The 20,124-nt window shown below is 43.7% G+C and overlaps 2 protein-coding genes across 10 annotated transcripts in view; both read left to right on the forward strand.

The window, feature by feature from the left end:
- The window catches only part of LOC109562134 (protocadherin gamma-C4), a 186,171-nt gene that overhangs the window by 28,167 nt on the left and 137,880 nt on the right, over positions 1-20,124 (forward strand). The window contains exons 1-2 of one of the 9 annotated variants that reach the window (XM_070792083.1): positions 7,063-9,486; positions 11,887-12,009. The exons of 5 other annotated variants lie outside the window; for them this stretch is intronic. In XM_070792083.1, the coding sequence (XP_070648184.1) occupies positions 7,063-9,486; positions 11,887-11,913 (2,451 nt within the window). In that variant the 3' untranslated portion in view covers positions 11,914-12,009. 3 more of the 9 variants (XM_019965105.2, XM_019965091.2, XM_019965108.2) reach the window with 3 other exon arrangements.
- LOC139183846 (protocadherin gamma-B2-like) lies at positions 6-4,060 on the forward strand. Its single transcript, XM_070792089.1, has one exon. The coding sequence runs from the start codon at positions 1,672-1,674 to the stop codon at positions 3,892-3,894; it is 2,223 nt and encodes a 740-aa protein (XP_070648190.1). The 5' UTR covers positions 6-1,671; the 3' UTR covers positions 3,895-4,060.

Consider the following 20,124-nt stretch of genomic DNA (forward strand, 5'->3'; position numbering starts at 1 on the left):
TGAGTCAAATCTTGCCACACTGAAACGTAGGGAGAGAACTCCATAAATGTCTCCAATTATATTTCATATATATGTGTGTGTGTGTGTGTACATATATAGATCAATAAAACACTTTTTTTTGTATTCTGTTGCTTTAAAGTGGAAAGACAGATGATTCTTCAGTTATTATTTATCCTTTGTAACCTTCATTTGGTTACACTGTCAGTAGCAATTTCTTAATTTTATACTTGTAACATCTCACATCTTTAAAGCCATTATTCTTTAGGCATTACTGAAAGGATAGACTAGAATTGTAAAATAGGAAGCAATTGTGTAAATTCATATTAACACATTCTCTTGTATGAGGCTATTGTTTCATCTCTATTGAGTATTTTTAAATTTCCTCTTTACACCCTACTGTGTTTTGCTTGAAATTTGCTTCTCTTTCCTTTGAGACAGGTGTTTTCCATTATGATTAAACAATAACAACTTATAAATATTGGAGAATATGTTTAAATTTTGGATATAACTTTCACAGGGATAATTTCTCAATCAGATTGATACATTTCACATATTGTGATTTTACAGTTTGTGATGTGAAGTGACTATGTATGATTTCTTTGGTGCAGGTGATTGTCAAAAATATTACCAATTTAATTCCACTCATATTTAATAGATTGCAGAAGTGATTTTAATAACTTCTAAATTACCTATTATGGTATCACTGTGAGACCCTTTTTGATTTCTAAGGAAAGCTTAATTGGACTATGCCTCAATTAAGCTTAAGAAGAAGAGTTTGAGTTTCTAAATGCCTTTGTCTTCATGGGAAATTGTGGTGCAATCCATAGAGTAAAAGAAGAATGTGTATGATACATGTAACTGGCATGGAGAGTGGAAAAAGAAAATACTGATAATAAATGTATATTGAGAAGCAAATCGTATGTGAGGAGAGATCATTTAAAATAGTGAAGCTTAAAAATATAATTTGGAAATATCACTTGTCCTGAGACTATGACAGACATATTTGGATTCTTGCATTTAAAATGCATTTCTAGAATCAGAGTGATACTTTTTTTTTTTTTTTTTTTTGGTGCCTAGGAGGTAGGTAGGTTATTTATAACTAGTATAACATGAAAAATACATTGTTGTTTGAGTAGACATCGGGTTTCTTTTATAAAATAATATTTCTGGTTAAATTGTTGCACAATTATATGATGGGCTAGTGCATAACTATAAGAAATTAAAAAATAGGAAACCTCTTTATGTACTACTGTCAGAAAATGTTATCTTCAAGACATAATGAGTGAAAGAAGCAAGATGTAGAACATGGAATATTGTTTACTTCATTTTGTGTCTCCCTGTAAAGGGAGAACATTTATAAAATTCTACTGAATGATACAAAACACACTAACGGAATAATACACTAAAAACATAACACTGATTTCTCCTGAGAGAAATGTGTTGTTTAAAGAGAGGGAGAGCCAGGAAAACATGACATGTGTACCTTTTGAATCTGGAACTTTATGAATGTATGCCTATTTAAAAACAAATATTCCTTTTAAGTTTTTTTTTTTTTTAAAAAGGAGAAAAAAATAGTTTTTTGCAACACCTTTAGAACACATTAGTGCAGTTTCTGGGGAAAACCTCTGGGCGTCGCTGTAGGTCAAAAGAAGGGAGAGAAGATAATCAGAGATGCATTTGGGAGCCTCTAAGAGGTTGACTTCCTGCTCAAACAGAGGAGGCCAGTACTGGTTTGGATACAAGAAACAAAAGCAGGAAAAAGTGACCCTACCCCGGATTTTGCCACCCCGGAGGGCTTATTTCTCCTCCCGACCAAGAAGCAGAGCAGCAGTGGAGGGAGACGGGATGAGGCTGAGCACTGAGACGAGCGGCCGGACGCGGTGGCGGCAGGTACTGTTACCGTTCCTGCTATCTTTATTCCGCGGGGCTCTCCCAAACCAAATTCGCTACTCAATTCCCGAGGAGCTGGCCAAAAACTCGGTTGTAGGAAATCTTGCTAAAGATCTAGGGCTCAGTGTCCCGGACTTGTCGGCCAGGAAGCTGCGGATTAGCGCGGAGAAGGAATATTTCGTTGTAAAACCTGAAAGCGGTGAATTACTTGTGAGTAACCGAATAGACCGAGAAGAGATTTGTGGGAGGAAGCCTCTGTGCGTTCTAGATTTCGATACTGTCGCCGAAAACCCACTTAATATTTTCCACGTAACAGTAATAGTAGAGGATATAAATGACAATACTCCGCTATTCAAACAGAGTAAGATTGATTTAAAAATTGGAGAATCCACTAAGCCAGGTAAAACATTTCCACTAGACCCGGCACTAGATTCGGATGCTGGTCCTAATTCACTGCAAAGATATTACCTTAATGGCAATGAGTACTTTGATCTCAGAGAGATACAGACTCCAGATGGACGTAAATATCCTGAGCTGATTCTGAAACATTCTCTGGACAGAGAAGAGCAGAATTTTCATCAACTGCTACTGACAGCTGTAGACGGTGGGGACCCACCCCAGAGTGGCACCACCCAGATCCAAATCCAAGTTACAGATGCCAATGATAACCCCCCGGTGTTCAGCCAGGACGTGTACAGAGTCAGCCTGCAAGAGGGTGTGCCACCTGGCTTCTTAGTACTTCGAGTGACAGCCACCGATCAGGACGAAGGAGTCAACGCGGAGATCACCTACTCCTTTCATAATGTGGATGAACAAGTGAAACAGTTTTTTAACTTAAATCAAAGAACAGGAGAAATCACGTCAAATGATGATTTTGATTTTGAAATTGCTAATAGTTACACTCTCCGTATAGAAGCGAAAGATCCTGGAGATCTAGCAGCCCACTGCAGTGTCCAAGTCGACATTCTTGATGAGAATGATTGTGCACCTGAAATGATTGTGACTTCAGTATTTACTCCCCTACCAGAGGATTCACCACCAGGAACACTGATCGCCTTGATAAAAACTAAAGATAGAGACTCTGGAGAAAATGGGGAAGTTTACTGCCAAATTTTGGGAAAGGCCGAGTTTATATTGAAATCTTACTTGAAGAACTATTACAAGCTAACAACAGACAAGACCTTGGACCGAGAGGAGATCTCAGAATACAATATCACAGTAATGGCCACCGACAGAGGTAATCCGCCCCTCTCTTCTAGTATAACCATCACCCTGCACATCGCAGATGTCAACGACAACACTCCGGTTTTCCACCAGGCCTCCTACGTGGTCCACGTGCCAGAAAACAACCCACCTGGAGCTTCCATCGCGCATGTCAGCGCCTCCGACCCTGACCTAGGGCCCAATGGCCACGTCTCCTACTCCATCGTGGCCAGCGACCTGGAGCCGCGCGCGCTGTCTTCCTACGTGTCCGTGAACCCGCAGAGTGGCGTGGTGTTCGCACAGCGCGCCTTCGACCACGAGCAGCTTCGCGCCTTCGAACTGACGCTGCAGGCCCGCGACCACGGCTCGCCAGCGCTCAGCTCCAACGTGAGCCTGTGCGTGCTGGTGGGCGACCGCAACGACAATGAGCCCAGGGTCCTGTACCCGGCGCTGGGGCCCGACGGCTCGGCGCTCTTCGACACGGTGCCGCGCGCCGCGCAGCCCGGCTACCTGGTCACCAAGGTGGTGGCGGTGGACGCAGACTCTGGACACAACGCCTGGCTGTCCTACCACGTGCTGCAGGCCAGCGAGCCCGGACTGTTCAGCGTGGGGCCTGCGCACGGGCGAGGTGCGCACGGCGCGGGCCTTGGGCGACAGGGACGCGGCCCGCCAGCGCCTGCTGGTCGCTGTGCGCGATGGGGGACAGCCGCCCCTCTCGGCCACCGCCACGCTGCTCCTGGTTTTCGCCGACAGCCTGCAGGAGGCGCTGCCGGACCTCAGCGACCAGCCCGCGCCGTCTGACCCCCAAGCTGAGCTGCAGTTTTACCTGGTGGTGGCCTTGGCCTTGATCTCGGTGCTTTTCCTCCTCGCGGTGATTCTGGCGGTCGCCCTGCACCTGCGACGCTCCTCCAGCCCTGCTGCTTGGGGCTGCTTTAAGCCTGGTCTCTGTGTCAAGTCTGCACCTGGAGTTCTCCCCCACTACAGTGAGGGAACGTTGCCCTATTCCTACAATCTGTGCGTTGCCTCTCAATCAGCTAAGACGGAATTTAATATTCTCAATATCACCCCAGAAGTGGTTCCCCCTCAGGATCTCCTCTGCGAAGATGCCTCTTGGGTGCCAAGTACTAATCATGGAGATGCTGGTGTCCCATTTGCCTCGGATACTATTTTAAAGGTGAGTTTTAATTCAATTCACTTATTTTGCGGTTTCAATGTTTCTTAATAAATCACCTGAGTGGAGTAGAAGTCTTCAATTCATATTTCATTGTTTTGTAGGTAGAATTTAATTTTTTTTTTTTTTTTGCCTAAATGTCTTAGTCTTATTTAAGCAAATCTTTGACATAGGTTGCCTATCTTATGGAGAAGGCAGTGGCAACCCACTCCAGTACTCTTGCCTGGAAAATCCCATGGGTGGAGGGGAGGAGCCTGGTAGGCTACAGTCCATGGGGTTGCGAAGAGTCGGAGAGGACTGAGCGACTTCACTTTCACTTTTCACTTTCATGCCTTGGAGAAGGAAATGGCAACCCACTCCAGTGTGTTTTGCCTGGAGAATCCCAGGGATGGGGGAGCCTGGTGGGCTGCCATCTCTGGGGTCGCACAGAGTGACTTAGCAGCAGCAGCAGCCTATCTTATGGGTGGGATTTATTTATCCGTGTGGGTGCTCAGTTGTTCAGTCGTGTCTAACTCTTTACGATTCTATGGATGTAGACTACCATGTTCTTCTGTCCTTGGGATTATCCTGGAATACCGGAGTAGGTTATGATTTCCTTCTCCAGGAGATCTTCCGGACCCTGGGATCGGACTCACACCTCTTGCATCTCCTGCATTGGCAGGCAGATTCTTTACCACTGAGCCACCTGGGAAGCCCCTTATTTACCCATAGTTACAAACTTTTCTACATAAGATACTTTGGTTTCTTCCTCATCTTTACGTTCCTTCCCTCTGGAAGTTTATAACTGTTGAGAACTTAAGCTCTTTGTTTTTCCTTCAGAGTCTTTATATTAGTTTCATTCGTTTTAGCTATGCTTCCTCTTAGAAGTATAGTACTTAAGAGTAAAGAGATCTCCCAATCTCACTAGTTTGGAAAACTGAGAACCCAAGAAAGAAGAATTTTAGTCAATGATATGGCCTGTCAACAGCAGAGCATAGGTAGGACTGACATGAACACCAGCACTCTAAGCATCTTTACAAGCTAAGTGTCTTGGGATCCCAGATCTATTTTAAAAGGTCATGCAAAGTTTGAGGTATGCAGTGTCTGCTAATAAGAATGTGTTTAATAAATGGGAGAAATGTTTTCTCTGTCATGTACAGTAACAAATTGCTCTTTTGAAAAATCATACATTGAGAAAATTTTTGTGACCTTTTCTCACAGTTTACTTAAAACTTCATTTTTAAAGTTTTCTAGATATAAATGTAAAATACTTTTATTTTCTTCATTTTCCTGTGAGGTGTCTTTAAGTAAAAATTGCTCTCTCACTTAATGGACTCTCTGAAATCACCTTTCTTTTTAGTCATGACATATTTCTTTTTTGCTATCATATAAAGATGATAACATTAAATATCTGTCTTAATAGAAAGGCCACTTACTGCCTGCTCAATGATAAGTATCTGGACTTGTTTTTCTGTTTGGGTGATGAACTAAATCCTTTTCAGCCACAATCACTATACTGATTTTCCCCAGGTGTAACTGTAAAACATCTAACTCCAACTCAGACATAGTAATTAGAAAATATAAATAACGCATAGTTAATTCAACTCGAACTCTCAATGTGATATAGTGTAGCTGCCAAGTGTGAAAATCTTGAAACTTTCTCAAAGACTTCAGAAGTAACAAAAAGCAAAAAAAACTAAAAACCCTTTATTTCCTCTGCATATGACAACTAATACAATTTGCATAATACAGTGGGCCTTTTTTCAAAGGTCTATTGAGAGCTAGGATTGTTTTCTTGGTGTTCTTATGTACAAATGGGCATATTTTCATAAACATATCCTAATTAAAAATGAGATCTTAAAGCCTACAAAAACTTCTGATGTCCTAATTAGATGGGCTCAATATAAGTAAGTGAATAAAGGGCATAGGCTCAATGGCACATTAAATAAAACTTTCTAAAGAAGTAAAAAAGAGAGGGAGAGGATATATGTATACTTATGGCTGATTTGTGTTGTATTTAGAAACTAACACAACACTGTAAAACAATTATCCTCCAAATAAAAACATTTTTTTAAATAGTAAAAAGTGCAAATTCTCAGGCCTGACTCCAGACTAACTGAATCAGCAGTTCTGGGCCCACCAGCATTTCCTTTCTAACAAGCTCTCGAGTGACTCTCCAGGTGACTCTCTCACAGGCAGAGCGGGGGAGAACCAATTCTGCCTGATCTCCAAACCACCCCTCACCCCAGACCAAAATCTATGTCTGGTCCCTTTCCAATCTATATGATGTGCATGGTTCATCAGAGTTTCTGCCATAAACCAAAGAAGAAGAAACCTGCCCCATGTGAACAATAGGAACACCCTCTAATCACTTAATTCTCTCTTCAAAGAATAAATAAGAATTTTTTTAAAAGTAAAAAAGAATAATTATATTAATCTCAGAATTAATCTTGTAGAAGTCTTTTGTTATTTCAGAATTAAATATTATTTTTATATAAACAATGTCATGTAATCTATTAAGGATACAGAAAATTATTAAAAATAAAATATAATTAAACATTTTTGACATGAAAACAGAATTGGTGTAGTAACTAGTTATAACTCTGAGCGTCGCTGTTCACCAAGTGGGAATGAAGCTGCCGCTGATGCGATCAGACTCCGCTCCTTCCGCACAAAACACGCGCCGATCAGAGAAGCTCCTGGGAAGTCGCCCTCCCGCGCCCCTCTTCTCATAAGGGAATTGTTCCCGTTGGCTTTAGAGAAATAAGGAAACAGCAGGCTGGAACCAGGACTAAGAGAAAACTGGTCTGAGAGAGGCAATGGCGGATCCACTGAGGGGTTGGGGCTGCAGTGAGCCGTTCCTGCTCTTCATTCTCCTGGGGACGCTGTGGGAAGCTGGGGCCGGGCACATCCGCTACTCGGTACCAGAGGAGCTGGACAAAGGCTCCTTCGTGGGTAACATAGCCAAGGATCTCGGGCTGGAGCCCCGGGAGCTGGAGGAGCGCGGAGTCCGCATCGTCTCCAGAGGTAGGACGCAACTCTTTGCTCTGAATCCGCGAAGCGGCAGCTTAGTCACTGCAGACAGGATAGACCGGGAGGAGCTCTGCGCTCAGAGCGCGCGGTGTCTAGTGAGTTTTAACATCTTGGTTGAGAATAAAATGAAAATGTATGGGGTAGAAGTAGAAATAACTGATATTAATGATAACTTCCCGCGTTTCCGGGATGAGGAAGTAAAAGTAAAAGTCAATGAAAATGCGGCAGTGGGAACACCATTAGTACTTCCCTTCGCTCGAGATGCGGATGTGGGTGTGAACTCCCTCCAGAGGTACCAGCTCAGCTCCAATATACACTTCTCTTTGGATGAGAAAAGCGGAGGAGATGGACAGAAATATCCAGAGCTGGTACTGGAACAGCCCTTGGATCGCGAGAAAGTACCTGTTCATGATCTCCTCCTCACAGCTCTAGATGGCGGAGACCCCATACTCTCTGGTACTACGCACATCCACGTGATGGTCCTCGATGCAAACGATAATGCTCCCCTGTTCACCCAACCGGAGTACAGAGTGAGTGTTCCAGAGAACATAGCTGTCGGCACTCGGCTGCTCACACTAACTGCTACGGATCCAGATGAGGGAATAAATGGGAAATTGACATACTCTTTTCGCAATGAAGAAGAAAAAATTTCAGAGACTTTCCAACTTGATTCCAACTTGGGTGAAATCTCAACTGTGCAACCACTGGATTATGAAGAATCCAGATTCTATAACATGGAAGTGGTAGCTCAAGATGGAGGTGCTCTTCTTGCCAGCGCTAAGGTACTAATCACAGTACAGGACGTGAATGACAATGCGCCTGAAGTACTCCTCACCTCTCTGTCCAGTACCGTCTCTGAAGACTGTCTTCCGGGAACCATAATTGCGCTGTTTAGCGTACATGATGGTGATTCTGGAGAGAATGGCGAGATTGTGTGTTCTATTCCCAGGAACTTGCCCTTTAAACTGGAAAAGTCAGTTGATAATTACTATCACTTATTGACAACTAGAGCCCTGGACAGAGAAGAGATCTCAGATTACAACATCACAGTAACTGTCACTGACTGTGGAAATCCACCACTGTCTACAGAAAACCACATCTTCCTGAAAGTGGCAGACATCAACGACAACCCTCCCATTTTCCTTCACACCTCATACTACACCTACATCCCAGAAAACAACCCCAGAGGCATCTCGATCTTCTCTGTGAATGCCCACGATCCCGACAGCGGCAACAACGCCCAGGTCACTTATGCTCTGGCTGAGGACAAATTTCAGGGAACGCCTCTGTCATCCTATGTGTCCATCAACTCTGACACGGGAGCCCTGTATGCACTGAGGTCTTTTGACTATGAGCAGGTTAGAGAACTGCAACTGTGGGTGACAGCCAGTGACAATGGAGACCCTCCACTCAGCAGCAATGTGTCCCTGAGCCTGTTCATCCTGGACCAGAACGACAACGCACCTGAAATCTTGTATCCTGCCCTCCCCATCGATGGCTCCACGGGTGTGGAGCTGGCACCCCGCTCTGCAGAGCCTGGCTACCTGGTCACCAAGGTGGTGGCAGTGGACAGAGACTCAGGACAGAACGCCTGGCTGTCCTACCGCCTGCTCAAGGCCAGCGAGCCAGGACTCTTCACAGTGGGGCTGCACACAGGCGAGGTGCGCACAGCGCGGGCGCTGCTGGACAGAGATGCAATCAAGCAGAACCTGGTGGTGGTGGTCCAAGATCACGGCCAGCCCCCTCTCTCGGCCACGGTCACGCTCACGGTGGCTGTGGCTGACAGCATCCCAGATGTGCTGGCCGACTTGGGCAGCCTCGAACCCTCCACTGACCCTGACGACTCAGGGCTCACTTTGTACCTGGTGGTGGCTGTGGCCTCGGTCTCCTGCGTCTTCCTCGCCTTTGTCATCGCGCTGCTGACTCTCAGACTGCGGCGCTGGTACACGTCGCGCACCCTGCAGGCTTCGGGCAGCGGGTTGGCAGGCTTGCCCGCCTCTCACTTTGTGGGCGTGGACGGGGTGCGGGCTTTCCTTCAGACCTATTCGCACGAGGTCTCGCTCACCGCGGACTCTCGAGGGAGTCACGTGATCTTCCCGCAGCCCAACTACGCAGACACGCTCATCAGCCAGGAGAGCTGTGAGAAAAGCGAGCCTCTCCTGATACCTGAGAAGATAAGCGCAAAGGAAAGAGAGCTAGAAGTTCTTCAGGTGAGTTTTCTTTTTCAGTAGGGATGCTTGGAGCATTTTCTTCATTTGTTTTCATCATTTTTCTCCCACATTCAAAATCGCTTAATTATGTAGTGAATCATTATTTATTTGCTTTATTTACTGATGAACTTGATTTAATTTGATAATTGATGTTTTCTCCATTTGTTTTCTCATTATATTTTGAGTTTAATGTTTCTTTCTATAATGTGTGGGTATTTTAGAAACTCTAGCTGATCTCCAGATGCTTAAGTGAAGCAAGGATTTTTTTTTTTAAGTGGCTATACATAATCATTTTATCCAAAGACTTTCTTATACTAGAACTGTTTGTTAATAGGTGTTTAATTAGTCCTAATTGTTGGATGTAATGTTCTCTTTTGAATATTTGCCTAAATACCATAGTACATATGTTTGGAAAAAGTATTCCACAGCATTGGTATTTTAGTACCTGCAATTTAGTAATAATAATAATTTGCATAAATAAGTGGAAGAATATAGAAAACATGATGAATATCAGAAAGACAGATTAAATTTATAGTGATAATATCTGTGGCATTCTAAAATCTGGAAAGCTTGGGTTAAATTATGTAATAATTGGACTTGTGTATTTGTTGAGAGAGGAATTCAATAAGATGGAGCCTTTGAATTGTGGTTTAGAATAAATTCTGTGATGCAGTTTAAAATCTCCAACTAGATACAGTCATTGAATACAAATATGCCATACGCTTGGCATCTTTTGGTTACACACCACCCCTCCACCTTTCAGGATCAATATGGACCTAAATGTTTGCATTTCTGCAAGTGCAGGTACAGTTCCACTTTATTACAAGAGTTTAAGATCCGTATTTGGAAAGTCAATTAATGAAATAAAATTCAACTGATGAAATAAGACAGGACAAGAGAAATTAAAGATAAAATCCTCTGTCTTTGTTTTATCCTCCTCCCTCCCTAATATGCAGCGTATATCTGCATTACAGGCTAACCAGAGCTCCTCAGAGATGGGAATGCCTGCCTGGCTGTAAAAATCAGTATTTTTTTCTTCTGATGCTATCTGTGTAACTTCTTAAAAGAATAGTGCTCTTTCCCAGCTCTGTAGGGGGTCACAGTGACTTTCTGCTTGTTTTGTACTGCTTACCTGGACCATGGATCCTTGGTGAACTTTACACAAAGTATCAGTACATTATTTTTATATATGATCCTTTGTCTCTAAAAAAAATGTGTATTACTGTGCCTTCAACTTCTAACAGGTGGAGCAGTTCTCAGAACTTTCTGAGAAGCTGCTTCCTTGGTTATAATCCTCAGTTTGGTTTGAATAAAATTCCCTTTTTTTTCCTTCCTAACTTGATAGTTAATTAAATCTTCACTGACACAACTTTAAAAAGACTTGAAAATTTAAAAAGGATTTCTCAGGGATGTACTCATCTTAAACTATGAGATTTTTCTGATGAAATACGACTTACTGGTCTGTGTGTCTCAAATTTCATGAATATGTCTTATATAATGGACGAATTGTGTGCCCTATTCATTTTTGTATATGGTTTGCTGGAGATGATTTTTAGATCTGTTTTTAAAAAGATTTTTCAATCTTTTAAATTCTGTACTTTCAACAACTTGAACATCAGCTGCAAATTATGAATAAACAGGGAAAATGGGAATATTATTAACAGACCTATGGGTTACATTACTTAATAACATGAAAGGGTTATCATGCATTTGGGAATGTGAGACCACTTGATTTTTCTTTTTTAATATTTATATGAAGGGAATCTAATTATATATGGGTAATTTTGACCTCACTGCATACAATGTGCAGACTCACTGAATAGTGAATTCATCCAAAGAGTAGCAAGAGACCTATCTCTGTGATAGGTACAGATGCCATTCACTCATGCATGAAAACTCACTTTTCATTATTTTTGAAGTAAAAGAATACTGTATAGATTTGGGTATATGCTCTAGACTCTTTTTCATGCAATGGGAAAAAATATTTTCTATATCTCTATAACCTTCAATAGCCTTTACATAATAAAATGTTTGATCTACACACTGTGAGTGTATATACTATGTATACTCTATAGTCTTAAATATTTGAATCTTTAGTTTCATATGTGTTCTGAAAAAAACTTCCCTGTACTAACTGAAGTGTTCATACAGTGGTAAAAAAAAGAAAAGAAAAGAAAAGAAAGGGGGGCACTTGCTCAGTCATATTTTGAAGCAAAGTCTTGTTATTTTATGTTCGTATTAGAGATACCAGTGAATTTCTGTTTAGCATCCTGGATAAATCAGTTTTTCCACTATAAGATGAGTTCTACATTGTTATACATCTTCTAAGCTTTATAATGATAATGTATTATGTGGTTAAAAAACTATTTCTGAATTAATATTCTAATATTCACCTATCAGAAACATGGAAATTGGAGTGCTTATTGATATGGAAGAGTGTCTATAACAAAGAGTTGAGATAATCAGATAGTTGAAAGGCAACCAAGAAAAAGTGGACTACGTAGATCACTTTCTCTGGAATATATCTTTATGAGGATTCATACTTCACTTCCAAAATCCAAATAATTCACCATTGCTGAGCTACATAAGAAGAAACAGTACAATTAAAGACAATGGTAACATAGTGTGGAAAAAAATAAGCTTAGTGAAATAGTTTTAAAATTATGGTCATTTAATAAAAATAGACTTGGAAACTAAGGAAAAGAGAGTTTCTTGCTTCTTACCATACTTCTGTTTTATAAGGACAACCAGTCTCCTTGCTATCCATCAATTATCTGAAGAAGATTATAACATCTATCTTTACTAAAACTAAAAGCTGTGAGATTTATAACTTTTATAAGTTAGAAGGAAAGAAAGAGCGAAGTAACAATACATATCAAGATATTTCATGAATTTTAATATTATACTTTCTGCCACCACTTTCATTTGTGTCACTTTCCGGATATTATTTTATTTGGTCCTCAATTTTACTAAGGCACACAGGAAAGATGTTATTATGGCTACTGTATGAAATGGAAACTAAAAGCACGATGACGCCAATAAACATCTTCAGCAAGATACCTCTGGCTTTGAGGAATAAAAATCACCTGATTTGGAGGCATAAAGTTCAAGTTCGAAGAAATTATAGAGAGAAAGAAGATATATTAAATATTTGAAAGGCTAAAATGCTTATAGCATGGGACAAATGAGTATCTATATCAGGACACAATGGACCTGTCTTCTAGCCGGCTCTGTATTTGGAGCTGATTTAGTAATCACTAACGCAGTTCTGCAGCCGAGTCGCGGGGTGCCGCTGTTGCCTAGTGCTGAACAAAAAGTATCGGCTGCTTCTGACGCAAAGGAATCTCCTGTGGACCGCGAAATCGCGAGATCTGTGCACTTTCAGGTTTTCTGCGGCGGAAATATCTATGCGAGAATCGGTCTGTCAAGACCTGTCAAGGAGTCTCTCCTGCTCAGAAGTCCTTGGGATAATTTAGCGGTCACAGCTCTTCTGAATCAGAAAGGCAAAGGCGCGGAGGGTGGGATGGGACACCGCTTGGGACCGAAGCTCCAGGCTGGGCGGAGGCGAATGCTGTTTCTCTTCCTGCTGTCTTTGTTCCGCCCGGCGCTTTCAGAGCAAATCCGCTACACTATTCCAGAGGAGCTGGCCAGGGGCTCGCTGGTGGGGAACCTCGCCAAGGATCTGGGGCTTGGCCTGCGAGATTTGCCTACTCGGAACCTGCGGGTTAGTGCAGAGAAGAAATTCTTCACAGTGAACACCGATAACGGAGACTTACTTGTGAGCGACCGTATAGACCGAGAGCAGGTTTGTGGCAGGAAATCAACGTGTGTTCTGGAATTAGAAATGGTCGCTGAAAAGCCTTTGAACTTTTTTCATATAACCGTGGAGATTCAGGATGTCAACGACAACCCACCGACCTTTAGCCAAAATGTCACTGAGCTGGAAATCAGTGAAATGACCCCAACTGGAGCCACCTTTGCCCTGGAATCTGCACAAGATTCAGATGTAGGTGTCAATTCCCTGCAGCAGTACTACCTCAGCCCTGACCCCCATTTCTCTTTGATCCAGAAGGAGAACCCAGACGGCAGTAGATACCCGGAACTGGTAGTGAAGGCTCCTCTGGACAGAGAAGAGCAGTCCTGCCACCACCTGGTCCTCATGGCTGTGGATGGGGGTGAGCCAGCCAGAAGCTGCACTACCCAGATCAGGGTAGTTGTGGCAGACGCAAATGATAACCCCCCAGTGTTCACCCAGGACGTGTACAGGGTCAGTGTTCCAGAGAACCTACCCCTGGGTTCCTCTGTGCTAAGAGTGAGGGCCACTGACTTGGATGAGGGCATCAATGCCGAGATTGCCTACACTTTTATTAACGTTGACAAGGCAGTAAGACAACTGTTCAAGCTGGACAGTAAAACAGGGGAACTCACCACCGTTGGAGGACTGGACTTTGAAGAGAGAGAGAGCTACACGATTGGGGTGGAAGCAAAGGATGGTGGACATCACACTGCCCACTGCAAAATACAAATAGACATTTTGGATGAAAATGACAATGTTCCTGAGATAACCCTGGATTCTGAATCTAAATATATAAAAGAAGACACTGAGCTTGGGACTGTTGTTGCTTTGATCAAAACACATGATCTAGATTCTGGGTTTAATGGGGAAGTCTTATGCCAAATAAAAGGAAATTTCCCATTTAAAATAGTTCAAGATACAAAAAACACGTACAAGCTGGTGACTGAAAGAGTCTTAGATCGAGAGAAGACTCCAGAATACAATGTCACTATAACAGCTACGGACAAAGGCAAGCCGCCCCTTTCCTCTAAAAGAAGTGTCACCTTGAAAGTCGCGGACGTCAACGACAACGTTCCGCTTTTCCACCAGGCCTCCTACGTGGTCCATGTGCCAGAAAACAACCCACCTGGCACTTCCATCGCCCAAGTTAACGCTTCGGATCCCGATTTGGGGTCCAACGGCCAGGTCTCCTACTCCATCGTGGCCAGCGACCTGGAGCCACGCGCGCTGTCGTCCTACGTGTCCGTGAACCCGCAGAGTGGCGTGGTGTTCGCGCAGCGCGCCTTCGACCACGAGCAGCTACGCGTTTTCGAACTGACGCTGCAGGCCCGCGACCACGGCTCGCCAGCGCTCAGCTCCAACGTGAGCCTGCGCGTGCTGGTGGGCGACCGCAACGACAACGCGCCCAGGGTGCTGTACCCGGCGCTGGGGCCCGACGGCTCGGCGCTCTTCGACACGGTGCCCCGCGCCGCGCAGCCCGGCTACCTAGTCACCAAAGTGGTGGCGGTGGACGCAGACTCTGGACACAACGCTTGGCTGTCCTACCACGTGCTGCAGGCCAACGAGCCCGGACTGTTTAGCGTGGGGCTGCGCACAGGCGAGGTGCGGACGGCCCGGGCCTTGGGCGACAGGGACGCGGCCCGCCAGCGCCTGCTGGTCGCTGTGCGCGATGGGGGACAGCCGCCCCTCTCGGCCACCGCCACGCTGCTCCTGGTTTTCGCCGACAGCCTGCAGGAGGCGCTGCCGGACCTCAGTGACCGGCCCTCGCCCTCTGACCCCCAGGCTGAGCTGCAGTTTTATCTGGTGGTGGCCTTGGCCTTGATCTCCGTGCTCTTCCTGCTCTCGGTGATTCTGGCAGTCGCCCTAAGTTTGCGGCGCTCCTCCAACCCTGCTACTTGGAGTTGCTTTCAAACTAGTTTTTGCTCCAAAACTGGACCTGGAGTCCTCCCCAACTATGGGGAAGGGACTTTACCTTATTCCTACAATCTGTGTGCTGCCGCACATTCCTCAAAGACTGAGTTTAAATTTCTCAATATAAAGCCTGAAAATGCTCCACCACAAGACCTTCTATGTAATGAAGCCTTTTGTCTTGAAAGTACCAGTAATGACAATGCCCAAGTGACTTCTAATTCAGTCAATTTGCAACAGGTGAGTTACTTCAAAACCTTTTCCTCCCATAAATATCATTAGGTTTCAGATAATTATTTTAGAAGTTAAAAAGTATGCAGGCTAACTCTAGCAGTTTTTGGTGTTTTATTGATTTTTCTGGGCATAGAATGGGGATGAGAGGGGGTCTTAGAAATTCTTTGATCATTTATCTGTGTTGCAGTAGTTCTTTCATAGAATGCCACTTAGTAATACTCTTGAAATTTCTATTAATTCTAAAACAGTCTGTCCAGAAACATTTTTAATATGCTAGTATCTTACATTCTCACTGTAAGATGTTATTTATATCTATGTAGACAATTAAGTGGATTACATAAATTCAGGGTAGTCAGTCCTAAACATTGTTATACATAATATAAATATAAGAATACTTTTTCACTGTAGCCTATATATTTTCACTTTCATTGCATTTTCTTTAAAGTATACACAAATATTGGCTAAATAGTGCAGTTCTTAATCTATGTTAATAAAAATAGGTAATAACATCTAAAAATGACAACTCCTGTAACATAGTGGTGGATTGGTTCTAAACCTGTTCGTGGTTGTTGGTGCCCTTATTGAAAATTAGACAAATATAAACGATGGTGGAGTGTGGAGTTCAAAATTTACCGAAAAGTGTAAAAGTATTTGTGTTCTCCAAGACCCTAAGAGATGTCACAAAAATAAGCATCATTCCAAGAAACATTTAAAATTTCAGAATATGATATTTTATTTTTCCAAATGCTTTTAATTCTTGGGGAGAGAAATATTGAGTGTCATCTATACAGATTTAGCAGAAATAAGACCCTTTGTATTGATGGTTTCCGCAGAACGGTGCAGTATTAAGATAGGACTCTAAGCGTCGCTGTTCACTAACCCGGGTAAGGAAAGCGGTGAGAACTCGAGTTATATCCTCAAAGCACAAAGCAGATTATACAGGAAAAGCTCTGCCGCTGCGCAGAAAGCCTTCCCTAAATCGATTCGCATCTGATCACTGCTTGTTTATTGGCCTTGACCGCCAATTCTGAGACGCTCCAAACTGATGCGAACGTGTCCCCCCAGCTCATAATCCCAGGGAAGTCCAGAACGAGCCAGTAATGGCGGTTCTGCAAAGCCGCTGGCATTATAGCGGGTTGATCCTGCTCTTCATACTCCTGGGGACGCTGCGGGAGGCCAGGGCCGGGCAGATCCATTACTCCATTCCTGAGGAGCTGGACAAAGGCTCCTTTGTGGGCAACATTGCCAGGGATCTCGGGCTGGAGCCCCAGGAGCTGGCGGAGCGCGGAGTCCGCATCGTCTCCAGAGGTAGGATGCAGCTCTTTGCTCTGAACTCGCGAAGCGGCAGCTTGGTCACCGCGGGCAGGATAGACAGGGAGGAGCTCTGCGCTCAGAGGGCTCGGTGTCTGGTGAATTTTAACATCCTTGTTGAGGATAAATTGAATCTTTTTCCCGTGGAAGTGGAAATAGTGGACATTAATGACAATGCACCCCGATTCTTAAGGGAAGAATTGGAAGTAAAAATTATCGAAAACGCAGCCTTATCCTCTCGATTTCCACTAATGGAGGTCTATGACCCGGATGTGGGAGTGAACTCTCTCCAGGGCTTCAAGCTCAGCGAGAATAGTCACTTCTCCGTGGAAATGCCGGGTAAAGCTGATGGGCCCAAATACCCAGAGCTGGTGCTGGAGCGCGCACTGGACCGGGAGGAACAAGCCATTCACCGCCTGGTCCTTACTGCCACGGATGGTGGTGACCCTGCCCGCTCCAGTGTGGCTCGAATCCTGGTAACTGTCCTAGATGCAAATGACAACGCTCCAGTCTTTACTCAGCCTGTGTATCGTGTGAATGTCCCTGAAAATCTGCCAGTAGGTACGCCAGTGTTGTCGGTAAATGCCACGGACCAGGATGAAGGAGTCCACGCAGAAGTAACATATTCTGTAGTGAGGATAACAGAAAAAATCTCAAAGACTTTCTGCCTGAATGTTTTGACTGGAGAGATATCAACTTCTGCAATTCTAGACTATGAAGACACTAGCTTTTATGAGCTGGATATTGAAGCCCGGGATGGCCCAGGTCTACAAGACAGAGCCAAAGTCTTAATTACTATCTTGGATGTAAATGACAATGTACCAGAAGTGGTAGTTACATCTGGAAGCAGATCAGTTGCTGAAAGTACACCACCAGGCACAGTGATCATTCTTTTTCAAGTATATGATCGAGACTCTGGACTGAATGGCCTGGTAACATGTTCTATCTCAAAAAGTTTGCCATTTGAACTGGAAAAATCAGTAGACAGTTATTATCGACTAGTGACGAGTACAGTTCTAGATAGAGAACAGGTATCCACATACAACATCACTGTGACAGCCACCGACAAAGGAATACCACCTCTGTCTACAGAAATGCTCATCTCCCTAAATGTGGCAGACATCAATGATAACCCACCTGCTTTTCCCCATACCTCCTACTCTGTCTACATTCCTGAGAACAATCCCAGAGGTGCCTCCATTTTCTCAGTAACTGCACATGATCCTGACAATCGTGAGAATGCCCAGGTTACCTATTCCTTAGCTGAAGACACCATCCAGGGGGTACCTCTGTCCTCCTACATCTCCATCAACTCTGACACTGGCATCCTGTATGCGTTGCACTCCTTCGACTATGAACAGTTTCGTGACCTGCAGTTGAGAGTGATTGCAAGTGACAGTGGGGACCCACCACTCAGCAGCAATGTGTCTCTGAGCATATTTGTGCTGGACCAGAATGACAACACACCTGAGATTCTGTACCCCGTCCTCCCTACTGATGGTTCTACTGGTGTGGAGCTGGCACCTCGCTCTGCAGAGCCAGGCTACCTGGTCACCAAGGTGGTGGCAGTAGACAGAGATTCAGGCCAGAACGCCTGGCTGTCCTACCGTCTGCTCAAGGCCAGTGAGCCAGGGCTCTTTGTGGTGGGACTGCACACGGGCGAAGTGCGCACAGCGCGGGCCCTGCTGGACAGAGATGCTCTCAAGCAGAGCCTGGTTGTGGCAGTCCAGGATCATGGGCAGCCCCCTCTCTCTGCCACCGTCACGCTCACGGTGGCTGTGGCCGACAGCATCCCAGATGTCCTGGCGGACCTGGGCAGCCTGGAGGTCCCTCACGACTCTGACGCTTCAGGCCTCACGCTGTACCTGGTGGTGGCTGTGGCTGCGGTGTCCTGTGTCTTCCTTGCCTTTGTCATCGTCCTACTGGCTCTCAGATTGCGGCATTGGCACCTGTCGCGTCTGCTCCAGACTTCGGGCAGTGGGTTGGCTCGCGTGCCCGCCTCTCACTTTGTGGGCGTGGACGGGGTGCGGGCTTTCCTGCAGACCTATTCGCACGAGGTCTCGCTCACGGCGGACTCTCGGGGGAGTCACGTGATCTTCCCGCAGCCGAACTACGCGGACACGCTCATCAGCCAGGAGAGCTGTGGGAAAAGCGAGCCTCTCTTGATTCAGGAAGATTTTTGTAAAGAGCAAGACTCCACTGTTCAGGTGAGGTTATTTGTTTTTATTGTTCTTATTTGAACAGTAAAAGTTAAAATTCTCTCAGTTCAGTGCCTGATATTCTTAGTCTTTTGCAGTGAATTATATAGTTTTGAGAAGATTTTTCTTTTGTATCAGTAGAGGTCTATTAAATCTTAGTTTTCTCAAATTTCACCCCCAAACCTTAATAAAGTATGTACCGAATTTCCTTTAACTTTTCTCCTCTTGGCAAGCTCTTTGTGCCATGGGTTGCTTTCCTCTTGCTTCTTAGTTATTGTTTTTCTATTATGTGGCATATCTGAGATTCTTTGTTTTATAATGTGAAAAAACCCAGAATTATGGCATCTGATAAGGAAGATCTTTTTTCTTCCCGGTGTTAACTAAAGCAAGTATTTTCTAAAATGATGGAATCTATGAGAGATATTTTCCCTCTTAACTAATTAGGAATAAAAAATGATTTTATAATAAATAAGAGAAATTGATGTATGAAGACCTGAATAATATTCCTAGAACTATCTGTTATTCTTTTCAGGACAATCGCAATATCTATAGCCTTCAAGTTAAAATTTAAGTTAAAAAGACTTGTCTTATCTACCTCACATAAACTCTGGGAAAAGAAAATAATTTTATTAAAAAACATTCAAACTATAAAGTAGTACAGTGAGCAAATACTTGTTTACATCACCATTATTATAATTTTGGATTGATAACAAATAAGTATAAGTCCCTGATGCTGTATGCCTACTACAATGATTTTTTTGCAGTCTGCGTGTTTGATAGTATTTAAAAATGAATGTGAATTGTTAGATGTGGCAAGTAGTGTCCACTTACAAGATATATCTCTAAAAATAGAGGACTAGTGAATGAGAATGAAGGATTAATAGTATTCAAATAAGAATTTAAATGATTTAGCATATTTAGCCCAGATAAAATAAAGCTTTTGTTACTCGGGAACTCTATTCAAATATTTAAGGAAGGAAGAGTTGTCATTTAAAAGAATGATTACTCAATTCATCATAGCGCAAAGGTGTGAATAAAACTATGGCTTGAGTAGAAAGCAGCAAAGTTCTGAGTTGTTAAACAGAAAATGAATTGCCTTAGGAGCTAGAAGATTCTGTTACTGGTGCTTTTCAAAAATAAGTTGATGGTCCTGAGATTAATGGAATACAGGAGATAATATAATTTGATGAG

This window comes from Bos indicus, chromosome 7 (assembly GCF_029378745.1).
Source record: "Bos indicus isolate NIAB-ARS_2022 breed Sahiwal x Tharparkar chromosome 7, NIAB-ARS_B.indTharparkar_mat_pri_1.0, whole genome shotgun sequence".
Lineage (NCBI taxonomy): Eukaryota > Metazoa > Chordata > Mammalia > Artiodactyla > Bovidae > Bos > Bos indicus.